Source organism: Bombina bombina, chromosome 8 (genome assembly GCF_027579735.1).
Source record: "Bombina bombina isolate aBomBom1 chromosome 8, aBomBom1.pri, whole genome shotgun sequence".
Lineage (NCBI taxonomy): Eukaryota > Metazoa > Chordata > Amphibia > Anura > Bombinatoridae > Bombina > Bombina bombina.
The window spans coordinates 282,845,674-282,871,383 of NC_069506.1; the positions used below are offsets into that span (position 1 = coordinate 282,845,674).

At 37.6% G+C, this 25,710-nt stretch overlaps 1 protein-coding gene across 4 annotated transcripts in view; it reads left to right on the forward strand.

The window, feature by feature from the left end:
- The window catches only part of FEZ1 (fasciculation and elongation protein zeta 1), a 150,105-nt gene that overhangs the window by 109,398 nt on the left and 14,997 nt on the right, over positions 1-25,710 (forward strand). For 3 of the 4 annotated variants that reach the window (XM_053691413.1, XM_053691414.1, XM_053691416.1), the window contains 2 exons: positions 9,167-9,242; positions 13,645-13,710. In XM_053691413.1, coding sequence (XP_053547388.1) covers positions 9,167-9,242; positions 13,645-13,710 — 142 coding nt within the window. The remainder of the gene's footprint in view (positions 1-9,166; positions 9,243-13,644; positions 13,711-25,710) is intronic. The other variant, XM_053691415.1, reaches the window with a different exon arrangement.

The following is a 25,710-nucleotide window of genomic DNA, read 5'->3' on the forward strand; positions in this document are numbered from 1 at the left end:
CAATCTTACTCTCGAATCAACTACCTTCTATGTCACTCTGCACTGATTGATAATATATCATCCCCCAAAATTTCTATATGCCCATGGTCAGATCATGATATGGTCTCAATAGAGATCCAATCTTCTCTCACCTCAGGCCCCCCCTCCTGGAGACTAGCCTTTGCTATAATATCGGGCCCCTCACTGACTACCACTTCCTTGGTCATAGAAGAACTTTTCACGATCAATGACAACACAGAGACTGATGATCCCACCTTATGGGCAGCTACCAAAGTATTTCTACGGGGTCACTTCTTCAAATGGGCAGCAACAGACTGCAAAAACCAAGGCCTGACTCTGGCCCAATTGTATGCAGATCTTCGCACATTAGAGCGAAGTAACAAGAAAGCCCCCACTAGGTTGATATTGGAACGAATAGCCTCTATTAGAACCAAGATAAACTCACTTGAGGAAAAGAGAGTTCAATCTAACCTTTTGGCCCTAAGACAAATGTACTACTATAAAAGCAATAGGGCAGACCGGCGCCAAGCTAATAAGTTACGATTGCGCACCCAACAAAGACGAATCACCCATATCAAAACACAAACAGGATCAGCAGACTCGCCTAAAGAAATAGCAAGGGCCTTTGCAAACTACTATGAGTCCCTATACAACCAATCGCCAACAGTCCCCAAACTACCCTCTTCACAAATACAACAGTTCCTCTCCTCCCTAGCCTTACCTACCCTGAACCCAGAAGATGCCCAAAGTCTTGCAGATCCCCCCACCCTAGAGGTTCTAAATCGGGCAATTACATCTTTGAAATTAAATAAAGCCCCGGGCCCTGACGGGTTCACTAACCTATTTGATAAAACATTTTCAAAACTACTAGCACTATATCTACTGAGATTCTATAAAGCGGCCTTCACTGATGGCACTTTACGTACCGAGTTCCTAGAAGCAACAATCTTCACTATACCAAAAGAGGGCAAAGACCATTCCTTATGTGAAAGCTATAGACCCATCTCTTTAATAAACCATGACATCAAGCTCTATGCTAAAATCTTAGCCACCTGACTTAATCACAAACTCCTGCTTCTGATAAATTCAGAACAAATACGTTTCATCTTAGGCAGACAGGGCTCTGATAACACAAGATGCCTTCTAAATATACTTACAGAGGTTTCTGATCTCGGAATTCCCCTTCTCACCCTGTCTATGGATGCCGGAAAAGCATTTGACAGGGTGAGATGGGAATATATGTTTGCCACGCTAAATGCATTTGGCTTGCCAGACAATTTCAACACAGCGGTTTAGGCACTCTACTTGTCCCCTACAGCTAGGATACGAAGCTCTAACCAGATCCAAGGTCTCCTACTCCATGATTCTCTTCAAAAATTGGCTTTATACGCTGATGACCTAACTTTATTTATCACTGACCCAGAAACTTCTCTCCCATCCCTATTCGATCTCTAAGATTATTTTGGAACCATCTCATTTTATAAATTGAACATTAACAGAACAGAGGCCTTCTCCCTGAACTTACCTCAACCCACCCTGACATCTCTCAAAAAATCCTACAACTTTAAATGGTCCATGAAAGGGCTTAAACATCTAGGAGTTTTCCTGTCCCATGATCTAAGAGAAATAATTGACAGAAACTATTACCAACTGCTGACTCAGTTTCACCGAGACCTAAACTCTAGGAGATATGATGAGATCTCCTGGTTTGGAAAGATAGCAGCAGTCAAAATGATGCAGTTACCCAAACTAACCTATCTCTTTAGATGTCTACCCATAAAAATCCTGAACACCTTACTCAATAAATTCCAATCAGTAATTAATAGATACATATGGAAGCTAAACGCCCAAGGATAGCAGTCATCCTTTTACAACGACCTATTAAATCAGGAGGCCTAGGCCTCCCCAATATCCGTCTGTATTTTGAGGCAGCAATGCTAACCAACATCTCGGCCTGGGGCATCTCACTTTCCCCTCCCCACTGGTTTGAGTTAGAGCAGGCCTCACTTCCTGCCTACATGTCCACACTAGATATTCTATGGATACCTCAACATTGCACCCCCTCCATCCCCCTACACAATAAAATAATCATACAATGCAGAAACTTCTGGCTTAGTCTCCGTCACCAACCCCAAATTTCCCCTCACCCCTCCCAATCCATTCCATTCAAGAGCTGCTGTATGGACTTCCAACCACAGGCCCCAGTTCAAGGAAGGGTCTCTCAGACCTCAGCCTTTCAGACTTTTATTCAGAGTCTGAACTCCTAACACACAAAAGTATGATAGAAAGAACCTCTATTCAGGCCAAATTTTATTTTGACCTTCTAAGACTTCGTACTCTATTGAAATCCTGGGGATTTTTAAACGTCCCCCCAAGACCCCTTACCCCTTGGGAACTTTGTATGAAGACCGAAACCCAGCACCGATCCCTACTCTCTCACCACTACTAACTCCTACTAAACTCACCTACTCTGATAAAAACTAAATACATCCACGCCTGGGAGGCAGACTGAAAGCAAACCTTCCCAGATAACTGTTGTAGTGAGGCGATATCCCACACTAAACAAGCCATACATTGTATGACCTTATTTGAACTTTTCTACAAGCTCCTCACTAGATGGCATTTCATGCCACTCAAATTGCACCAAATGTTCCCCTCCACCTCCCCCCTGTGCTGGCGAGAATGCCTCCAGACAGGAGACCCACACCACATATGGTGGACCTTATCTGGTCATTAAACCCCTACTAACTATTTGCCAACTCCTAAACCTGGTTTGGGATCTGAAGTCGCACTTCTACATCTGAACCTTCAAAACCAGCCATTACCCAAGTGCTGCCTACTCATTATAATACTTATGGCAGCAAAACTAACAATTGCCAGTAATGGAAAAAAAACACACACCCTCAATGGCAGGCTTTAATTCACCTAATCATGCACTTCAAATCCATGGAAAGTTATGTCTACTGCTCCCGACAACAGTATGACTCACACTTCCTAATCTGGGAACCCTGGGACTACATTGGCGAAAAGAGAATATTATCACTCTTTTAATAAGCATAACAAAATCATACTCATCTTGTCTTCCTCTTCTTTCTTTTTTTCTCTCCTCTCCCCCTTCCATGAAACTTCCCACCCTAGGTCCTTCCACCTCTTATACAATTTAACATTTTAGCCTAAAATCTCCAGTTCCCTTTCCTGATTTCAAACCTTATGAACAGACTTTGATTTACATTGTTTCATGTTAAAAACTGTTTCCCCACGATTGCGGACTACTGTTTACAAATTTCAAATCTTATAAGATAATTCTGACTAAAATCAGAGAGCTAACGTTAACCTCTGACCTAAATAATTACAGGACAACATTTTCCTTCATATCTTCTCCTCCCCGGAACTTTGCACAGGAGAGAACTGTTAATACCACCCTGGACTACACCAGCCTTTGTCATTTACCCGGAAATGTACCGCATTGATGTTTATCCTATACTTACCTGTAATGTTTTGAATCTTTCAATAAAGCTCTTTATAAAAAAAAAAGGATGAGAGCAACTGAAATCCTATTGACTGTTCAAATCAGCCAATTGTATTACAGTAGCTCTCATCCTTTTGGCTGATTGTAATTTGAAGAATCAAATTAGCCAATAGGAATGCAAGGTACGCCGTTTTGAAACGGCTACCTTGCATTCAACAGCAGTGTACGGCAGTGACCGTATGAAGAGGACGCTCCGCGCAGGATGGGATTAGAGGTTAATAGGTTTATTTAGTAGCGGCGATATGGGAGGCCTCAGGATTAGGGGTTAATAATTTAATTTAGTGTTGGTGGTGTCGGGAGCGGCGGATTAGGGGTTAATAACTTTTATTAGTGTTGGCGATGTCTGGGGCAGCGGATTAGGGGTGTTTAGACTTGGGGTTTATGTTAGGGTGTTAAACAAATTTGATAATAGAAGTAAATTGGAAACTTTTTTTAAATTGTATTTTCTGTCTATATCATGCAAGAAAAAATTTGGGTTTCATGTCACTTTAAAGGGACATTCCAGCCAAGAATGAAATCCATATGAATGCATTTCAGCTTTGAATAGAAGCATTTTTGTAATATACATGTATAAGCAAAAATGTTTCTAATGAAAGCTATAGCTGTTTCAAAAGTGTATTTAAGTATGCACCGTGCACCAGCAGTTTAAACAAAGCACTTCCTCAGAGAGCCTAAGGTGCTTGTACCATCTGGTAATGACTCCATTTTTTAATTGCTGGCATGATACAATCCCCACTGGTGCTCTGAGCAACTGCAGTATTTAAAATGCTAATGCACTGAGAATATCTAGCTATGCTTCACATGCACGTGCAGAGGAAAATGCCAACACTAAAACAGTGATACCTTTTACTAGAAGCATTTTTGCTAATACATGTATATTGTAAATATGTTTCTTTTCAAAAATGTAATTCATCTATGTGCATTTCAATTTTGCCTGGAATATCCCTTTAAACTCATTTCCATGTGAGTAAGATTTTGATATTGCTTTATTCTGCTTATGTATTTATTGGAATCACTTTCGGCTAGATTTAGAGTTCGGCGGTAGCCGTGAAAACCAGCGTTAGAGGCTCCTAACGCTGGTTTTAGGCTACCGCCGGTATTTGGAGTCACTCAAAATAGGGTCTAACGCTCACTTTTCAGCCGCGACTTTTCCATACCGCAGATCCCCTTACGTCAATTGCGTATCCTCGGCTAGATTTAGAGTTCGGCGGTAGCCGTGAAAACCAGCGTTAGAGGCTCCTAACGCTGGTTTTAGGCTACCGCCGGTATTTGGAGTCACTCAAAATAGGGTCTAACGCTCACTTTTCAGCCGCGACTTTTCCATACCGCAGATCCCCTTACGTCAATTGCGTATCCTATCTTTTCAATGGGATATTTCTAACGCTGGTATTTAGAGTCGTGTCTGAAGTGAGTGTTAGAGCTCTAACGACAAAACTCCAGCCGTAGGAAAAAAGCAGGAGTTAAGAGCTTTCTGGGCTAACGCCGGTTCATAAAGCTCTTAACTACTGTACCCTAAAGTACACTAACACCCATAAACTACCTATGTACCCCTAAACCGAGGTCCCCCCACATCGCCGCCACTCAATTAAATTTTTTTAACCCCTAATCTGCCGACCGCCACCTACGTTATACTTATGTACCCCTAATCTGCTTCCCCTAACCCCGCCGACCCCTGTATTATATTTATTAACCCCTAACCTGCCCCCCCTCAACGTCGCCTCCACCTGCCTACACTTATTAACCCCTAATCTGCCGAGCGGACCTGAGCGCTACTATAATAAAGTTATTAACCCCTAATCCGCCTCACTAACCCTATCATAAATAGTATTAACCCCTAATCTGCCCTCCCTAACATCGCCGACACCTAACTTCAATTATTAACCCCTAATCTGACGACCGGAGCTCACCGCTACTATAATAAATGGATTAACCCCTAAAGCTAAATCTAACCCTAACACTAACACCCCCCTAAGTTAAATATAATTTTAATCTAACGAAATTCATTAACTCTTATTAAATAAATTATTCCTATTTAAAGCTAAATACTTACCTGTAAAATAAACCCTAATATAGCTACAATATAAATTATAATTATATTGTAGCTATTTTAGGATTAATATTTATTTTACAGGCAACTTGGTAATTATTTTAACCAGGTACAATAGCTATTAAATAGTTAAGAACTATTTAATAGTTACCTAGTTAAAATAATAACAAAATTACCTGTAAAATAAATCCTAACCTAAGTTATAATTAAACCTAACACTACCCTATCAATAAATTAATTAAATAAAATACCTACAATTACCTACAATTAACCTAACACTACACTATCAATAAATAAATTAAATACAATTGCTACAAATAACTACAATTACATAAACTAACTAAAGTACAAAAAATAAAAAAGAACTAAGTTACAAAAAATAAAAAAATATTTACAAACATAAGAAAAATATTACAACAATTTTAAACTAATTACACCTACTCTAAGCCCCCTAATAAAATAACAAAGACCCCCCAAAATAAAAAATTCCCTACCCTATTCTAAATTAATAAATGTAAAAGCTCTTTTACCTTACCAGCCCTGAACAGGGCCCTTTGCGGGGCATGCCCCAAGAAAATCAGCTCTTTTGCCTGTAAAAAAAAACATACAATACCCCCCCCAACATTACAACCCACCACCCACATACCCCTAATCTAACCCAAACCCCCCTTAAATAAACCTAACACTAAGCCCCTGAAGATCTTCCTACCTTGTCTTCACCATCCAGGTATCACCGATCCGTCCTGGCATCCGGTGCTGAAGAGGTCCAGAAGAGGCTCCAAAGTCTTCCTCCTATCCGGCAAGAAGAGGACATCCGGACCGGCAAACATCTTCTCCAAGCGGCATCTTCGATCTTCTTCCATCCGGTGCGGAGCGGGTCCATCTTGAATCAGCCGACGCGGATCCATCCTCTTCTTTCTGTGTCTCCCGACAAATGACGGTTCCTTTAAGGGACGTCATCCAAGATGGCGTCCCTCGAATTCCGATTGGCTGATAGGATTCTATCAGCCAATCGGAATTAAGGTAGGAATATTCTGATTGGCTGATGGAATCAGCCAATCAGAATCAAGTTCAATCCGATTGGCTGATCCAATCAGCCAATCAGATTGAGCTCGCATTCTATTGGCTGATCGGAACAGCCAATAGAATGCGAGCTCAATCTGATTGGCTGATTGGATCAGCCAATCGGATTGAACTTGATTCTGATTGGCTGATTCCATCAGCCAATCAGAATATTCCTACCTTAATTCCGATTGGCTGATAGAATCCTATCAGCCAATCGGAATTCGAGGGACGCCATCTTGGATGACGTCCCTTAAAGGAACCGTCATTCGTCGGGAGACACAGAAAGAAGAGGATGGATCCGCGTCGGCTGATTCAAGATGGACCCGCTCCGCACCGGATGGAAGAAGAACGAAGATGCCGCTTGGAGAAGATGTTTGCCGGTCCGGATGTCCTCTTCTTGACGGATAGGAGGAAGACTTTGGAGCCTCTTCTGGACCTCTTCAGCACCGGATGCCAGGACGGATCGGTGATACCTGGATGGTGAAGACAAGGTAGGAAGATCTTCAGGGGCTTAGTGTTAGGTTTATTTAAGGGGGGTTTGGGTTAGATTAGGGGTATGTGGGTGGTGGGTTGTAATGTTGGGGGGGGGGGTATTGTGTGTTTTTTTTACAGGCAAAAGAGCTGATTTTCTTGGGGCATGCCCCGCAAAGGGCCCTGTTCAGGGCTGGTAAGGTAAAAGAGCTTTTACATTTATTAATTTAGAATAGGGTAGGGAATTTTTTATTTTGGGGGTCTTTGTTATTTTATTAGGGGGCTTAGAGTAGGTGTAATTAGTTTAAAATTGTTGTAATATTTTTCTTATGTTTGTAAATATTTTTTTATTTTTTGTAACTTAGTTCTTTTTTATTTTTTGTACTTTAGTTAGTTTATGTAATTGTAGTTATTTGTAGAAATTGTATTTAATTTATTTATTGATAGTGTAGTGTTAGGTTTTATTGTAGGTAATTGTAGGTATTTTATTTAATTAATTTATTGATAGGGTAGTGTTAGGTTTAATTATAACTTAGGTTAGGACTTATTTTACAGGTAATTTTGTTATTATTTTAACTAGGTAGCTATTAAATAGTTCTTAACTATTTAATAGCTATTGTACCTGGTTAAAATAAATACAAAGTTGCCTGTAAAATAAATATTAATCCTAAAATAGCTACAATATAATTATAATTTATATTGTAGCTATATTAGGGTTTATTTTACAGGTAAGTATTTAGCTTTAAATAGGAATAATTTATTTAATAAGAGTTAATTAATTTCGTTAGATGTAAATTATATTTAACTTAGGGGGGTGTTAGTGTTAGGGTTAGACTTAGCTTTAGGGGTTAATCCATTTATTATAGTAGCGATGAGCTCCGGTCGTCAGATTAGGGGTTAATAATTGAAGTTAGGTGTCGGCGATGTTAGGGAGGGCAGATTAGGGGTTAATACTATTTATTATAGGGTTAGTGAGGCGGATTAGGGGTTAATAACTTTATTATAGTAGCGCTCAGGTCCGCTCGGCAGATTAGGGGTTAATAAGTGTAGGCAGGTGTCGGCGACGTTGAGGGGGGCAGATTAGGGGTTAATAAATATAATCTAGGGGTCGGCGGTGTTAGGGGCAGCAGATTAGGGGTACATAGGGATAATGTAAGTAGCGGCGGTTTACGGAGCGGCAGATTAGGGGTTAAAAATAATATGCAGGGGTCAGCGATAGCGGGGGCGGCAGATTAGGGGTTAATAAGTGTAAAGCTAGGGGTGTTTAGACTCGGGGTACATGTTAGAGTGTTAGGTGCAGACGTAGGAAGTGTTTCCCCATAGGAAACAATGGGGCTGCGTTAGGAGCTGAACGCTGCTTTTTTGCAGGTGTTAGGTTTTTTTACAGCTCAAACAGCCCCATTGTTTCCTATGGGAGAATCGTGCACGAGCACGTTTTTGAGGCTGGTCGCGTCCGTAAGCAACTCTGGTATTGAGAGTTGCATTTGCGGTAAAAATGCTCTACGCTCCTTTTTTGGAGCCTAACGCAGCATTTTTTTGAACTCTCGATACCAGAGTTAATTTTATGGTGCGGCCAGAAAAAAGCCCGCGGAGCGTTAACAGCCCATCTACCGCCAAACTCCAAATCTAGGCCTTTATGATTTATATTTCTTTTGAGGCTCAAAGATTTTCAATTCACTTAGAAGCTGTTTTGGAGAATCACATATATTTTGCTATTTTGATTCATATCCTTTGCATTGGTACATTTATTTTTAGTTTTTCACATTTAATTATATCTTTGTAAACCGAGATTTAAAGGTGAAAGTATAAAATTTATTTAGTTTATATTTAACACCTTACACCGGATTTAGCAAATGTTAATATCTGAGCTGTTCCTTAAAAATGACTAAATAATGTTGTAGCCATTTATCTAAAACCTCATAAGACACATACACTGCAGGTGTAATAGAAAGGAAATCGACATGGAACTGACATATTTACTAATGAAGTGCTGTCTAATTATATAATGCCTTGCTAATTTGTATCAAATAACTGATTTCATGTGCTTTATTCAGTATCTGAATACAGTGATTCCGTATGAAAAGAAGGGAAGTCCACCCTCCGTGGAAGACCTTCAGATGCTGACAAACAGTAAGTATTGCTTATATTGTTTGTATGATGGGTGATGATTTTATACATGCTTCTTATACATAACAAAAAGCGTGTAATGCATACACTTATATAACAAAAAGCGTGTAATGTGTGTTACACTTATATAACAAAAAGCGTGTAATGTGTGTTACACTTATATAACAAAAAGCGTGTAATGTGTGTTACACTTATATAACAAAAAGCGTGTAATGCGTGTTACATTTATATAACAAAAAGCGTGTAATGCGTTACATTTATATTACAAAAAGTGTGTAATGCGTTACACTTATATAACAAAAAGTGTGTAATGCGTTACACTTATATAACAAAAAGTGTGTAATGCGTTACACTTATATAACAAAAAGTGTGTAATGCGTTACACTTATATAACAAAAAGTGTGTAATGCGTTACACTTATATAACAAAAAGTGTGTAATGTGTGTTACATTTATATAACAAAAAGTGTAATGCGTGTTACATTTATATTACAAAAAGTATGTAATGCGTGTTACATTTATATAACGAAAAGTGTAATGCGTGTTACATTTATATAACAAAGTGTGTAATGCGTGTTTTACTTATATAACAAAAAGCGTGTAATGCGTGTTACATTTATATAACAAAAAGTGTTTAATGTGTTACACTTTTATAACAAAAAGCGTGTAATGCGTGTTACATTTATATAGCAAAAAGTGTTTAATGTGTTACACTTTTATAACAAAAAGCATGTAATGTGTGTTACACTTATATAACAAAAAGCGTGTAATGTGTGTTACACTTATATAACAAAAAGCGTGTAATGCGTGTTACATTTATATAACAAAAAGTGTTTAATGTGTTACACTTTTATAACAAAAAGCGTGTAATGTGTTTTACATTTATCTAACAAAAAGTGTTTAATGTGTTACACTTTTATAACAAAAAGCGTGTAATGTGTGTTACATTTATATAACAAAAAGTGTTTAATGTGTTACACTTATATAACAAAAAGCGTGTAATGCGTGTTACATTTATATAACAAAAAGTGTTTAATGTGTTACACTTTTATAACAAAAAGTGTGTAATGTGTTTTACATTTATATAACAAAAAGTGTTTAATGTGTTACACTTTTATAACAAAAAGCGTGTAATGTGTGTTACATTTATATAACAAAAAGTGTTTAATGTGTTACACTTATATAACAAAAAGTGTTTAATGTGTTACATTTATATAACAAAAACTGTTTAATGTGTTACACTTTTATAACAAAAAGCGTGTAATGTGTGTTACATTTATATAACAAAAAGCGTGTTATGCGTGTTACACTTCTATAACAAAAAGTGTGTAATGAGTGTTACACTTATATAACAAAAAGCGTGTAATGTGTGTTCAATTTATATAACAAAAAGTGTGTAATGCATGTTATTTTTATGTACCTATAGGTGCAAGTTTGTGTACTTAGTGAGTGCCGGTGTGTGTACCCAGTGAGTGCAGATATATGTACTTATAGGTACAGATGTGTGTACCCAGTGAGTGCAGATTTATGTACCTATAGGTGCAGGTGTGTGTACTCAGTGAGTGCAGATTTATGTACCTATAGGTGCAGGTGTGTGTACCCAGTGAGTGCAGATTTATGTACCTATAGGTGCAGGTGTGTGTACCCAGTAAATGCAGATTTATGTACCTATAGGTGCAGGTGTGTACCCAGTGAGTGCAGGTATGTGTACCCAGTGAGTGCAGGTGTGTGTACCCAGTGAGTGAAGGTGTGTCTACCCAGGGAGTGCAGATATATGTACCTATAGGTGCAGGTGTGTGTACTCAGTGAGTGCAGATTTATGTACCTATAGGTGCAGGTGTGTGTACCCAGTAAGTGCAGATTTATGTACCTATAGGTGCAGGTGTGTACCCAGTGAGTGCAGGTATGTGTACCCAGTGAGTGCAGGTGTGTGTACCCAGTGAGTGAAGGTGTGTCTACCCAGGGAGTGCAGATATATGTACCTATAGGTGCAGGTGTGTGTACCCAGTGAGTGCAGATTTATGTACCCAGTGCTGTTTTGGGGTATACAGCAAGATACAGCAAACACATTAAAGGACAAAATAAATCTCAGAAAGACTAAGTCACATGACAAGAAGTTATAATGAACAGGATATTGATGTCCTACTGGGTATCTCATGGTTGATTAGACTCATTTTATGCCTTTGGCCTATATAGAAGGAAGTTGTGCGCTTGTGCTGCCTCCAGTCACAGATGGCGGTCACATTGTAAGAGCCGGCACCAGAGCAGCAATGCACTATGGGAGCTAGCTGAGCACATCTGGTGAGCCAATGACAAGAGGCATATGTGCAAAGTGACCAATCAGCAGCTAGCTCTCAGTAGTGCACTGCTGCACCCGAGCCTACCTAGATATGCTGAACAAAAGTATCAAGAGAATGATGTAAACTTGATAAAAGAAGCAAACTGCAAAGTCTGTTAAAACCGCTGCTCTGTCTGACGTTTATATTTTATTTTCCTGTCCCTTTAACTCACTGACGGCCTGAAGATGAAAGATTCTCTAGTTCACAGGGGCTGAACTCACAGAATTCTATAAAAAAAAAGGCAGATCCTGGAAGTCCCAGAGAGATAAGAGATGCCTCCCATAATGCTCTCTGCTGATATGAGATTATATAAAATGTGTGTGTAACCAGCGAGTGCAGGTGTGTGTACCCAGTGAGTTCAGATGTATGTACCTATAGGTGCCGGTATGTGTACCCAGTGAGTGCAGATGTGTGTACCCAGTGAGTGCAGGTGTGTGTACCCAGTGAGTGCAGATTTATACACCTATAGGTGCAGGTGTGTGTAACCAGCGAGTGCAGGTGTGTGTACCCAGTGAGTGCAGATGTATGTACCTATAGGTGCCGGTATGTGTACCCAGTGAGTGCAGATGTGTGTACCCAGTGAGTGCAGATTTATGCACCTATAGGTGCAGGTGTGTGTAACCAGCGAGTGCAGGTGTGTGTACCCAGTGAGTGCAGATGTATGTACCTATAGGTGCCGGTATGTGTACCCAGTGAGTGCAGGTGTGTGTATACAGTGACTGCAGGTGTATTTACCCAGTGAGTGCAGATTTATGTACCTATAGGTGTAGGTGTGTGTACCCAGTGAGTGCAGATTTATGTACCTATAGGTGCAGGTGTGTGTACCCAGTCAGTGCAGGTGTGTGTACCCAGTGAGTGCAGATTTATGCACCTATAGGTGCAGGTGTGTGTAACCAGCGAGTGCAGGTGTGTGTACCCAGTGAGTGCAGATGTATGTACCTATAGGTGACAGTATGTGTACCCAGTGAGTGCAGGTGTGTGTATCCAGTGAGTGCAGGTGTGTGTACCCAGTGAGTGCAGGTGTATTTACCCAGTGAGTGCAGATTTATGTACCTATAGGTGCAGGTGTGTGTACCCAGTGAGTGCAGGTGTGTGTACCCAGTGAGTGCAGATTTATGCACCTATAGGTGCAGGTGTGTGTAACCAGCGAGTGCAGGTGTGTGTACCCAGTGAGTGCAGATGTATGTACCTATAGGTGACAGTATGTGTACCCAGTGAGTGCAGGTGTGTGTATCCAGTGAGTGCAGGTGTGTGTACCCAGTGAGTGCAGGTGTATTTACCCAGTGAGTGCAGATTTATGTACCTATAGGTGCAGGTGTGTGTACCCAGTGAGTGCAGATTTATGTACCTATAGGTGCAGGTGTGTGTACCCAGTGAGTGCAGGTATGTGTACCCAGTGAGTGCAGGTATGTGTACCCAGTGAGTGCAGGTATGTGTACCCAGTTAGTGCAGGTATGTGTACCCAATAAGTACAGGTGTTTGTACCTAGTGAGTGCAGATTTATGCACCTATAGGTGCAGGTGTGTGTACCCAGTGAGTGAATGTATCTGTACCCAGTAAGTGCAGGTGTGTGTACCCAGTGAGTGCAGGTGGTTATACCCAATGAGTGCAGATTTATGTACCTTTAGGTGTAGGTGGTTGTACCCAGTGAGTGCAGATATATGTACCTTTAGGTGCAGGTGGTTGTACCCAGTAAGTGCAGATATATGTACCTTTAGGTGCAGGTGGTTGTACCCAGTGAGTGCAGATATATGTACCTTTAGGTGTAGGTGGTTGTACCAGTGAGTGCAGATATATGTACCTTTAGGTGTAGGTGGTTGTACCCAGTGAGTGCAGATATATGTACCTTTAGGTGCAGGTGGTTGTACCCAGTGAGTGCAGATTTATGTACCTTTAGGTGCAGGTGGTTGTACCCAGTGAGTGCAGATATATGTACCATTAGGTGCAGGTGGTTGTACCCAGTAAGTGCAGATATAGGTACCTATAGGTTCAAGTGTGTGTAACAGCTAAATATAAGTACATTGTTTGTACATTTTGATTTTTTAATATCATTTTCCTTTTCCTCAGTTCTTTTTGCCATGAAAGAAGACAGTGAAAAGGTGCCAATGTTGTTAACTGATTACATCTTAAAAGGTAAATAACGCTGCTTATCCACTCCCAGATCTGAGCTGTGTAACTAGTTATGTTTCTTAGTGCCAGGAACAATGTGCTGCAGCTCTCTGGCAAGGATGAGGTTAATCAGTGCTGTTGGTTTTGGGGTATACAGCAAGATACAGCAAACACATTAAAGGACAAAATAAATCTCAGAAAGACTAAGTCACATGACAAGAAGTTATAATGAACAGGATATTGATGTCCTACTGGGTATCTCATGGTTGATTAGACTCATTTTATGCCTTTGGCCTATATAGAAGGAAGTTGTGCGCTTGTGCTGCCTCCAGTCACAGATGGCGGTCACATTGTAAGAGCCGGCACCAGAGCAGCAATGCACTATGGGAGCTAGCTGAGCACATCTGGTGAGCCAATGACAAGAGGCATATGTGCAAAGTGACCAATCAGCAGCTAGCTCTCAGTAGTGCACTGCTGCACCCGAGCCTACCTAGATATGCTGAACAAAAGTATCAAGAGAACGATGTAAACTTGATAAAAGAAGCAAACTGCAAAGTCTGTTAAAACCGCTGCTCTGTCTGACGTTTATATTTTATTTTCCTGTCCCTTTAACTCACTGACGGCCTGAAGATGAAAGATTCTCTAGTTCACAGGGGCTGAACTCACAGAATTCTATAAAAAAAAGGCAGATCCTGGAAGTCCCAGAGAGATAAGAGATGCCTCCCATAATGCTCTCTGCTGATATGAGATTATATAAAATGCCCCTCCAGCACTGCGAGATCTCTGACAAGATTCTAGACAGGCAGATTTTGTTATACTTGTCTAAGGAGTGTTCCCTGTGTTTCTATATATGAAGGAGACACAAGCCCAGTATATAAATATATAAATCTAGCACTGCATGACATGAGTTTTGTTACAATTACACTTTGCGCTTTGTATTTTATATTAATTTAAACTTCAGATTGGATCCTTTCAGTATTATTACATTTAAACTTTGCACTTTCTATTTTGTCTTTTAATGCATTTAGAATTAGCTACAGCAGTGATTTCACAAATTCTGATTTTGTTTTGAAAGTTTCTGTTACTGGGTACATGTGTCTGTTATGTTAACAAATTAGGATCATACTTTGTATATTTCTGTGTATCTTTTACCTTATACATTGCACTTTGTATTTTCTCTATTGTAAAATAAAACACAGATTCAGAAAGTGGGAGGTACAAGGCAGTTTCCTGGACTGAACAGGGGAGTTCCCAGGGTATGTCTTAAGCTCTCTCACAATTCTCCTGAAACGCTGTAAGCAGTTTACACAAGCTGATCTCACTGATTTATCTCACCAGCTGTATGCAGGGGAAGTTTGCTCAAAATTTTACTATAGACTTATTTAACTGACAAATAACTAGATGGAAAGGTAAGTTAAATTGTAGTGAAAACATTTCAGAAAACATATTTGTATATATGTATATACATATATATTATTATTATTATACTTTATATAGCGCCAACATATTCCGCAGCACTGTGTATATATATACATATAAACACATATATACACATGTATACGCATATATACATATTAATATATATTTTGGAGCCCTTTCCAGTCAAATACCTAGAAACATGAAAACTTATTTTGAATCAATTTTAATATTTTTATAATGTGTTTTACTGTGTATGTACTATAAATAGTTTACATTCCAATGTTCTACACATGGGGGAAATTTTCTATGTATTTTTAAATAGATATTCATATATATATATATATATATATATATATATATATATATATATATATATATATACACATATAGATATATAGGTATAGATAGCGAGCAAGCGAAAAGCGTTGTTGTTTTTTCTAGTTTGTGCACTCCATTAAATTGTATGGGGAGAAGTTAGTGCGGTCGCAATATATGCAAAGTCCTGAAGTTACTGTGCCTTGGATTTCCCTCGCGCACAAACATTTAACTTTCAACTTATAATAATCACGTTAAACCGCACATGTTCAAAGTACTTCTGGCGGTGTTTGTGAGTGAAAGTGCTAAATAGCACACAACTTATAATCTGGCCCAAAATACACTGCTGTATACAAAATAAAATACAAAATGCAAAGTTTAAATGTAGTAAAACCTAATCTGAAGTGTAAAGTGATATAAAATACAAAGCACAATGTATAAATACAACAGAACTCATCATGCAATGCTTCAGTGGCAAGAAAACAAATGTGAACCTTTTAAAAATGACTGCATTTATGTATAAATTTGGCTTAAAATCTGCTTTGATGTTCATCTAAATTACAGTAATCAACAAACACAATGGGCTAAATTACAAGTGGTGCTAAGGGGCGTGTTATGTCTGTGGCACAGTTATGACTATTTAATGGTCTCTTGTGCCTACAGCTAGTATTAGCATTAAATCGTAGACACATTACAGAAACGCATTGATTACATGTTCAATAGAAATGTCTTTCCTTTGGTTATTATATGATTGCTAGTTCTCTAGTTTCAAACTGCTGTCTCACAAATTACTTCAATTAATTGAAGTTGTCAAATATATATATATGTGTGTGTGTGTGTGCAAAAAAGAGAGAGTGCACTCGCCAGGACTTTTTTAGAAATTTAAGATGTTCTTCTTAGGAATTAAATTTCTAAAAAAAAAGTCCTGGCGAGTGCACTCTCTCTTTTTTGCTTGTTCTACCCTTTCTATTGCACCCCAGGCATTGGTATCCTGTTATCTGGAGTGCTTGTCTGTTTTACATGTGTATATATATATATATATATTTAAACTGCAACCTGTTAGAAATAACAAAAACAAAGCAGTGCCATGCAAATGGTATCAAATGCCTTTTTGCTTATGTTTGGCAAAAAATAAATAAATTGGTGAATTTCTTTACAGTTGGAATTCCCTGGTTAGATATGTCATTAATAAATCACTCAGCTTGAGTGTTAGTACACGTTTAGGTGTGCACAGGTGTGAAAAATACTGGTGTAGTAATATGCTGCTATGCTATTACTGTAGCTCAATTGGCGCTAAAATAGTGCAATTTAATATTATAAATGCCTTTTAAAGGGACATAAACCCAATACCAATTTCAACAACTTTCCAATTTACTTATACTATCACATTTTCTTTATTCTTTTTGGTAAAGGTGCAGCAATGCACTACTGGGAGTTAGATGGCTACATGGGGTGAGCCAATGACAAGAGGCATATATAATTGCAGCCACCAATCAACAGCTAGCTCCCAGTAGTGCATTGTTGCTCCCGAACCTACCTAGTAATGCTTTTCAGTAATGGATACCATAAAACTAAACAAATTAGATAATATTAGTAAATTGGAAAGTTTTTTTTTTTTATTGCATGCTGTCTGAATCATTAAACTTATAGATAATGTTGACTTAACTGTCCTTTTAAGATTACCAGGTACATTCACTAGTTAAAATATACATAATATCAAGGAAGAGGGAGGCAATGATGAAAAACATACACATCTGCACATTTAAGGTCTCAGCTTGGGACACCTACAGCTTTGTTCTCCTATCTCCAACTGTAGACAGACACAGTGAAGATGATGCATTTTAATGGTTTAATAAATATAGAACACACTTTAAGCACCACACAGGTCCGTTCTTCATCCAAGTTATAACTTTTTTTTTTCATTCAGATGTTTTTTATTGGGTAAATAGTTTTCACAATAATGTAACATATAGTATCAATCATTAAACATTTTTAAAGAAATACACTTTTGTACCAATAAGACAACCCACATTTTTTGTCATGGAGTAAAATGCTTAGACAATAACATAAATATAAATATGGGATTAGGAAAGGGAAATGGGAAGGGTATGCAAAAAAAATATCCTGTATCATTAATCTCAATTTCTCATAACTGTTATATATCTGTAAATATAAATGTTCATCGAAACATGAACATTTTTAGAACATAATAATTCAAACAAATTGAGTACTAGTTTTTATCATTACCAAGTTGTCTAACTGTTCTATACATTATTGTATAGTGTTTGATCCAACAAAAATAATATGAAATCTTGTTTGCCTATATAACAATAATGCATTCTCTCAAGTGTGAGAATATGGTCTACTTCCGAGACCCATTGAGAAAAAGTAGGGATCTGTTGTGTCTTTCATAGTCTTGGAATTAATCTCTTGGCACAAGTTAACATTATATGAAGCAATCTTTTACAATATACACAGTTAAGACGTGGTGTATGGTTAAGGAGGATGATATGCGAGTTGAGAGAAATAGTCGTGCCTAAAATGCAGTTCATACTTTGTCCTATTTGCAACCAAAAGGTAGTAATGTTGGGGCAAGACCACCAAATAGGGCTCATAGTACTTATCTCTCTACATCTCTTTCAACAACTAGAAGAAGCGTTTGGATAGATGTTTCGAAGACGGTGAGGTGTTAAATACCACCGGGCAAGTATTTTGTAATTCAATTTAGACATAGTTAAAGAAGTAGAGGAAGAGTGGACCAATTTAAACACCGTTTCTAGTCATCATCATTTAAATTGCACAGTAACTCTTCATTCCATTGCAGCAAATATGCAGGTTGTTTTTCAGGGAAGGAGCCCCTGAGTATTATACAGGGAGTGCAGAATTATTAGGCAAATGAGTATTTTGACCACATCATCCTCTTTATGCATGTTGTCTTACTCCAAGCTGTATAGGCTCGAAAGCCTACTACCAATTAAGCATATTAGGTGATGTGCATCTCTGTAATGAGAAGGGGTGTGGTCTAATGACATCAACACCCTATATCAGGTGTGCATAATTATTAGGCAACTTTCTTTCCTTTGGCAAAATGGGTCAAAAGAAGGACTTGAAAGGCTCAGAAAAGTCAAAAATAGTGAGATATCTTGCAGAGGGATGCAGCACTCTTAAAATTGCAAAGCTTCTGAAGCGTGATCATCAAACAATCAAGTGTTTCATTCAAAATAGTCAACAGGGTCGCAAGAAGCGTGTGGAAAAACCAAGGTGCAAAATAACTGCCCATGAACTGAGAAAAGTCAAGCGTGCAGCTGCCAAGATGCCACTTGCCACCAGTTTGGCCATATTTCAGAGCTGCAACATCACTGGAGTGCCCAAAAGCACAAGGTGTGCAATACTCAGAGACATGGCCAAGGTAAGAAAGGCTGAAAGACGACCACCACTGAACAAGACACACAAGCTGAAACGTCAAGACTGGGCCAAGAAATATCTCAAGACTGATTTTTCTAAGGTTTTATGGACTGATGAAATGAGAGTGAGTCTTGATGGGCCAGATGGATGGGCCGTGGCTGGATTGGTAAAGGGCAGAGAGCTCCAGTCCGACTCAGACGCCAGCAAGGTGGAGGTGGAGTACTGGTTTGGGCTGGTATCATCAAAGATGAGCTTGTGGGGCCTTTTCGGGTTGAGGATGGAGTCAAGCTCAACTCCCAGTCCTACTGCCAGTTTCTGGAAGACACCTTCTTCAAGCAGTGGTACAGGAAGAAGTCTGCATCCTTCAAGAAAAACATGATTTTCATGCAGGACAATGCTCCATCACACGCGTCCAAGTACTCCACAGCGTGGCTGGCAAGAAAGGGTATAAAAGAAGAAAATCTAATGACATGGCCTCCTTGTTCACCTGATCTAAACCCCATTGAGAACCTGTGGTCCATCATCAAATGTGAGATTTACAAGGAGGGAAAACAGTACACCTCTCTAAACAGTGTCTGGGAGGCTGTGGTTGCTGCTGCACGCAATGTTGATGGTGAACAGATCAAAACACTGACAGAATCCATGGATGGCAGGCTTTTGAGTGTCCTTGCAAAGAAAGGTGGCTATATTGGTCACTGATTTGTTTTTGTTTTGTTTTTGAATGTCAGAAATGTATATTTGTGAATGTTGAGATGTTATATTGGTTTCACTGGTAAAAATAAATAATTGAAATGGGTATATATTTGTTTTTTGTTAAGTTGCCTAATAATTATGCACAGTAATAGTCACCTGCACACACAGATATCCCCCTAAAATAGATACAACTAAAAACAAACAAAAAACTACTTCGAAAATGATTCAGCATTGATATTAATGAGTTTTTTGGGTTCATTGAGAACATGGTTGTTGTTCAATAATAAAATTAATCCTCAAAAATACAACTTGCCTAATAATTCTGCACTCCCTGTATATGTCATAGAAAGATAATGCACAACTGTCTTGCTTATAAGAGTTATTGTTTATTGCATATCTAATTTGCAAATATGAGTACCAATTATGGAATGGCGATCCTAATTCTTCATTTAATAAGAGTCTGTCCTTAACACCGACAGAATCTGGGATTAAATATATAGGTAGTTTCTGTAGGTTTTCAATCACATTAGTGAGAATGAAGGAGCCATGGTGAATAAATAAGCGGTTGTTCAACAACGGGGTCAAAGGAGATATTGGGGTAGACACCCCTTTAATTCGGGTAATTACATAATCCCAAACATCTAGAGTGCCCTTAATATATCTATTACGCTGCAATGTTTGTGGTTTGGCTGATTTAGGTAGCCAGTTCATATAGCTCATATATTTAACATGGGACAAAGAACTTTCAATCTGTTTCCACAAATTAGATGGACTTGCAAGATTCCAAGATATTATTCTCGAAAAATGTGCTGCTCTGTAATAGTTCATGTTAGGGACATTAGGTCCTCCATCCTCTTTACTGACGTATAAGGTATATTGAGCCACTCTGACCTTGTTTGTGCCAGGTCTCTAGAAGGTTCTTTTTTATGGTAGTTTGGAGAAGAATAAAATTATCATGATAAAGATCTTGAGCATTTTATGGAATTATGAGACCCAAATATTTAAACTTATCTGTGATAGCAAAGTCGGTATTATGGGCTATAAAATCTATATCTTGTAGTGCTAGGTTGATTGGTATCAGCCCAGACTTCTCCATGTTAATGGAGGATTTGGAGATTTGTTTATAATTTTCTAAAGTCTGTATTAATGCAGGCAATGTTGTGGATGGTGAAGAGTAAGGATCACATTGTCTGCAAATAGGAGGCATTTTTGAGTAAGATTGTCATATTGTACACCTTGAATATAAGGGTTATTTCTGATCTGTATTGCTAATATCTCTACAGTAAGGGCAAATAGAAAAGGCGAAAGCGGGCAGCCTTGACGCGTACCATTGGAAACGTGTTTGAGAAGAAAAATTTTGACAGAGTTTTCTACATAAAATGCCAGTCCACCCTGTCGAAAGCTTTTTCCGCATCAGTGGAAAGAAGAGTGAGAGGAGTATTATTATCAGAAGCATTTTGTAAAGAGTGAAGTACTCTGATTGTATTATCTTTTGCCTCTCTACCTTTAACAAATCCCACCTGATCCGGATGTACTATTTTTGGTAAGATTGTGTTCATGCGATTTGTGAGTATTTTGGCATATATCTTTATATCAATATTTATAAGCGTTATTGGTCTATAGTTTCCAACTTGGTCTCTTGATTTATCTTGTTTTGGAATGACCGTAATTAGGGCTTCCAACAAAGGTTGGGAAAAAGCATTGCCCTGATCTATGGAGGTGAAGAGTGTATATAAATGTGAACATAATTGAGCCTGTAGAATCTGATAAAAAATTTCTGTGAGACCATCCGGAACAGGGGACTTACCATTTGGAAGTGCATTTATTGTGGTTTTGATTTCTTGCAATGTTATAGGGGAGTCTAAAAGTTGTCTATCATCATCTGAGATTGATGGGGTTTTCAGTGCAGCTAGATACGTTTCTATACTACTAATTTTATCAGGAGCTAAATTTGGATTAAGGTTGTAGAGTTTAGAATAATAAGAGACAAAAGCATCTGCAATATCCTCATTTTTGGTAATGGACTTGCCTGATGTATGTGTAAGAGATCTAATAAATGTAGTATATTTTTGTTTTTTAAGAGATCTAGCCAATAAACGTCCTGCTTTATTACTCTCTATGAAAAATTTTGCTTTGGTAGTAAGCAGTTTGTATTAGAAATTTATTAAGGTTGTCTCTTGTTACAGTTAAGTTAGAATATTTTTGGGTGGATGTCGGATCTAATTTATGAATAGATTTCAGGGTTTTCTAGATCTTTTGTTAGGGAAGTAAATTGAGCAGATCTAAGTTTCTGCTGTTTGGCATTGTGTTTTATTAGCACACCTTGAATATAGCATTTATATGCCTCCCAATTTTTTGCAGCAGATGTATCCTCATGTTTGTTGATGAGAAAATATTCATCAGTGAATTTTACTATTTCATCTATTGTTTCTTGATTTGTGAGGATGGAGTCATTTAGTCTCCAATTGAATGTATTTTGTGATTTAGTGGACCAATTAAAGGTTGTGATGACCATACCATGGTCAGACCAAGACGTGTGGGATATTTTAGAATGAATGAGATTTGTCAGAAATGATTGATCACAAAAGATATAGTCCAACCTAGAGTATGAATGTTGTGGGTGCGAGAAAAAAGTATAATCTTTCCGAGTTGTGTGAACGGTCCTCCAGGTATCAAATAAAGTGATAGATTGTAGGGTTGCACAATTATTCTTCACTAAGTTGTTACAAAGGTATTATTTCTCAGCAGAAGTATCTAATACTGGATTAATGGGGATATTAAAATCTCCTCCTAATATAATTGGGCCTTTAGAAATATCTAGTAATTTGTTGACCAGAGACCTAAAGAAAAAGGGAGTAGGTTTATTTGGAGCATAAATATTTGCTAATGTGATCGGACTTCCATAGCATAGTTCAACTAGGATCAAAATTTTGCCTTCTTTATCAGCATACTTTTGTAGGAGCTCAAAGGGGGTATTACGTTTAAGAGATATACAAACTCAGTTTTTCCTATAGGGACCTGAGCTGAAGAAGTGTTGATCATAATATCTTGTGGATAGTGTGGGTTCATTAAGTTTTTAAAAATGGGTTTCCTGTATCATAACAATATCTATCTCTTTTTTATAAAAATCATAGTAGGCTATAGATCGTTTTTCCGCAGATAAAAAGCCTTTGACATTTTGGCTCGCTATGACAAGTGAGCCTACTCTAGGATGTGTTGTCATGTCTGTTATGGACTAGAAAATGCTAATAGGCAGAGCAATATATAAAATGATTCAGAATATTTGGTTGGTGGGTATCAGGGGAGTATTTAAAACAAATAGAGAAATCAGGAAGAGGAAAACAAAAAGGGGAAGAAAAATAATCTGAGTTTAAATATTTCAAGAATTGTTTGAGTAAAGATCGCACAAATCCTGGTAAGAGCTGTTGTATGAGGAGCTATATAACAAGCTGGGTGCATGCATATCGTTTTTTTTTTTTGTTTAAATAAAAAGGTACAAAAAATCAGCAGAGCTCTTATGCCCTAAAAGTGACCAACTAATGTTAGAGCACAATAACACTCAATTTTAGGGTGTATAGGAATATAGGTTAACAGGTATGCCGAATAGAAAAATAAACATAAAGCATTGTGACTAGAAAAATGTAATCAGCATCATCTATGGCTACCAAACTAATTATTGTAACATATAATATGACTAACCATCAAGGTAAATATTCCAGCTTCAAATAAGTCCTATGTAGAAAACACTGTGTAGCTAGCAGCTGAAATCAATTAATATACATTTCTAACATTTCTGGTTAAGAAAATAAACAATACATTGTAAGGTAGACTTATATAAAATTCACAGTACATCTAGAACAAACAACGTAGGCAGGGTCTATGGGCAGATAGTCAAATACCAAAGGTAACAACAGGTTGAAATAATATGATTTAATACATAAGATAAAAAAGTTGGTACATTTAAAATTATACAACAATTAGTCATGGATCCATGTTACACTTTAAAATATATATTGAAACAATAGGAACAATTTAAAAATGCTTGTTTAACAATAAATAACAACAAAAAAAACCTAACAAATAATGTCTATCGCATAAAACTTAAATTCTAATATGTGAATGCTAGGAGCGCTTATGCACACTCTATTTATAAAAACAATGGGTTACAATGCACAGGTGGATAGATTCCAGGTTGCTTGAAACCAGTGGGTGTGAAATGTAAGTGTCTCCGAATTGGGGTTTTGCCTATGTGTTTATCCAAAATTGTGTAAATCCTAACAGGTGGACAAAAAATGTTACAGGAATGTCTGGAACCTGAATTCAAAATATAAGACCTGAGATTGTGCCTATGTGTTTATCCAAAAAGGGTGTAAATCCTAACAAGTGAAAAAATGTGAGAAAAATATTGCAGAAAAACAAAACAAAACAAAAAACAGCACAAAGTTTTGCCACTATTCAGTGTTTATAACAGATATTTGTTCACATCACATCACAGTTTGCAAGCAGAAACACATTTGAACACACTTCAAAGTTGTGCTGTTGTTTTTTTTGTTTTTGTTTTTTTTTTTTGGTTCTATTTGTGCTTTATGTTTGCATTAGTTGATTTGTCCAAAATTCACTTGTATATCGTTTTATTTTGAATTCATTGTTTATTTTGAAAATAAAGTTCACACACCCCTGCAATATTTTTCTCACATTTTTTCACTTGTTAGGATTTACACCCTTTTTGGATAAACACATAGGCGCAACCTCAGGTCTTATATTTTGAATTCAGGTTCCAGACATTCCTGTAACATTTTTTGTCCACCTGTTAGGATTTACACAATTTTGGATAAACACATAGGCAAAACCCCAATTTGGAGCCACTTACATTTCACACCCACTGGTTTCAAGCAACCTGGAATCTATCCACCTGTGCATTGTAACCCAATGTTTTTATAAATAGAGTGTGCATAAGCGCTCCTAGCATTCACATATTAGAATTTAAGTTTATGCGATAGATATTATTTGTTAGATATTTTTTGTTGTTATTTATTGTTCTACAAGCATTTTTAAATTGTTCCTAGTGTTTCAATATATATTTTAAAGTGTAACATGGATCCATGACTAATTGTTGTATAATTTTAAATGTACCAACTTTTTTATCTTATGTATTAAATCATATTATTTCAACCTGTTGTTACCTTTGGTATTTGACTATCTGCCCATAGACCCTGCCTACGTTGTTTGGCACTCGGATATCCAATCTTAAAATTGAATCCACCCTTGGCAACTAGGTGCCAATTTATTAGAGCTGGAGGTCTGTTGCATTATATAGTTGGCGCTTAGTTATCACCTTTCCACACATCTAGAACAAAGACATAATGAGTAAGCAATTAGGCCTTAACATTGATCCAAGTTAAATATAACCTGCTGAAAATATGGCCAATAAGAATTAACTTAGCGCATTATAACTACAGGTAATTAACTAGTAACTGCTTGGCTTATAAGGCAAATTTATTGTAATACCTAGCTCAACTGGTCATAAAAGTAAACATTATAGGTTGGAGATGGGTCAAAGTATAACCAATGGGTGAAATAAATAAGTATAACATTTTAAAGTGTCTTTGTCATAAAAATAAGTATTACATTGTAAAGTAAACAAGTACATAATCCAGTGTAGCTAAGGCATAAGAACAGTAGTTAAATATTCTGGCTTTAACTATAACTCTGGGTTAACTAGAAAATAAACATAACCTGCCAAATATATGGCAAACTACAATGACTTGGTAGTGAACATAAACCTACCTAAACATTAGGTTTGCTAGTGTAGATATCAACCTCGAAATTACTAAAATAAGGGGAATAGAAAAAGAAAGCAGAAAGTCATATTTACTCATCCTGGCAGTTCTGAATCATTTTCAACTAAATTAACTTGTCTACGTTTATTTTGTTTAGTGGGCATTTCAGACCAAGGGCGTCTTTGAGGTTTGGGATTGTCCTATCTTGAAGATTGTTTATGGGAAAATTGAGGATCTTCTGTATCAGGAAGCGAAATATTAATCAAATTACAAAATTTGTCTATTTCAGACAAAGAAGAGCATTCAAAATTTTTACCATTTTTCACGGCGATCACAGATGTAGGAAATCCCAATCTATAAAGGATTTTTAATGAGCGCAGATGAGTAGTTAAAGTTGTAAAGTCTCTTAGTT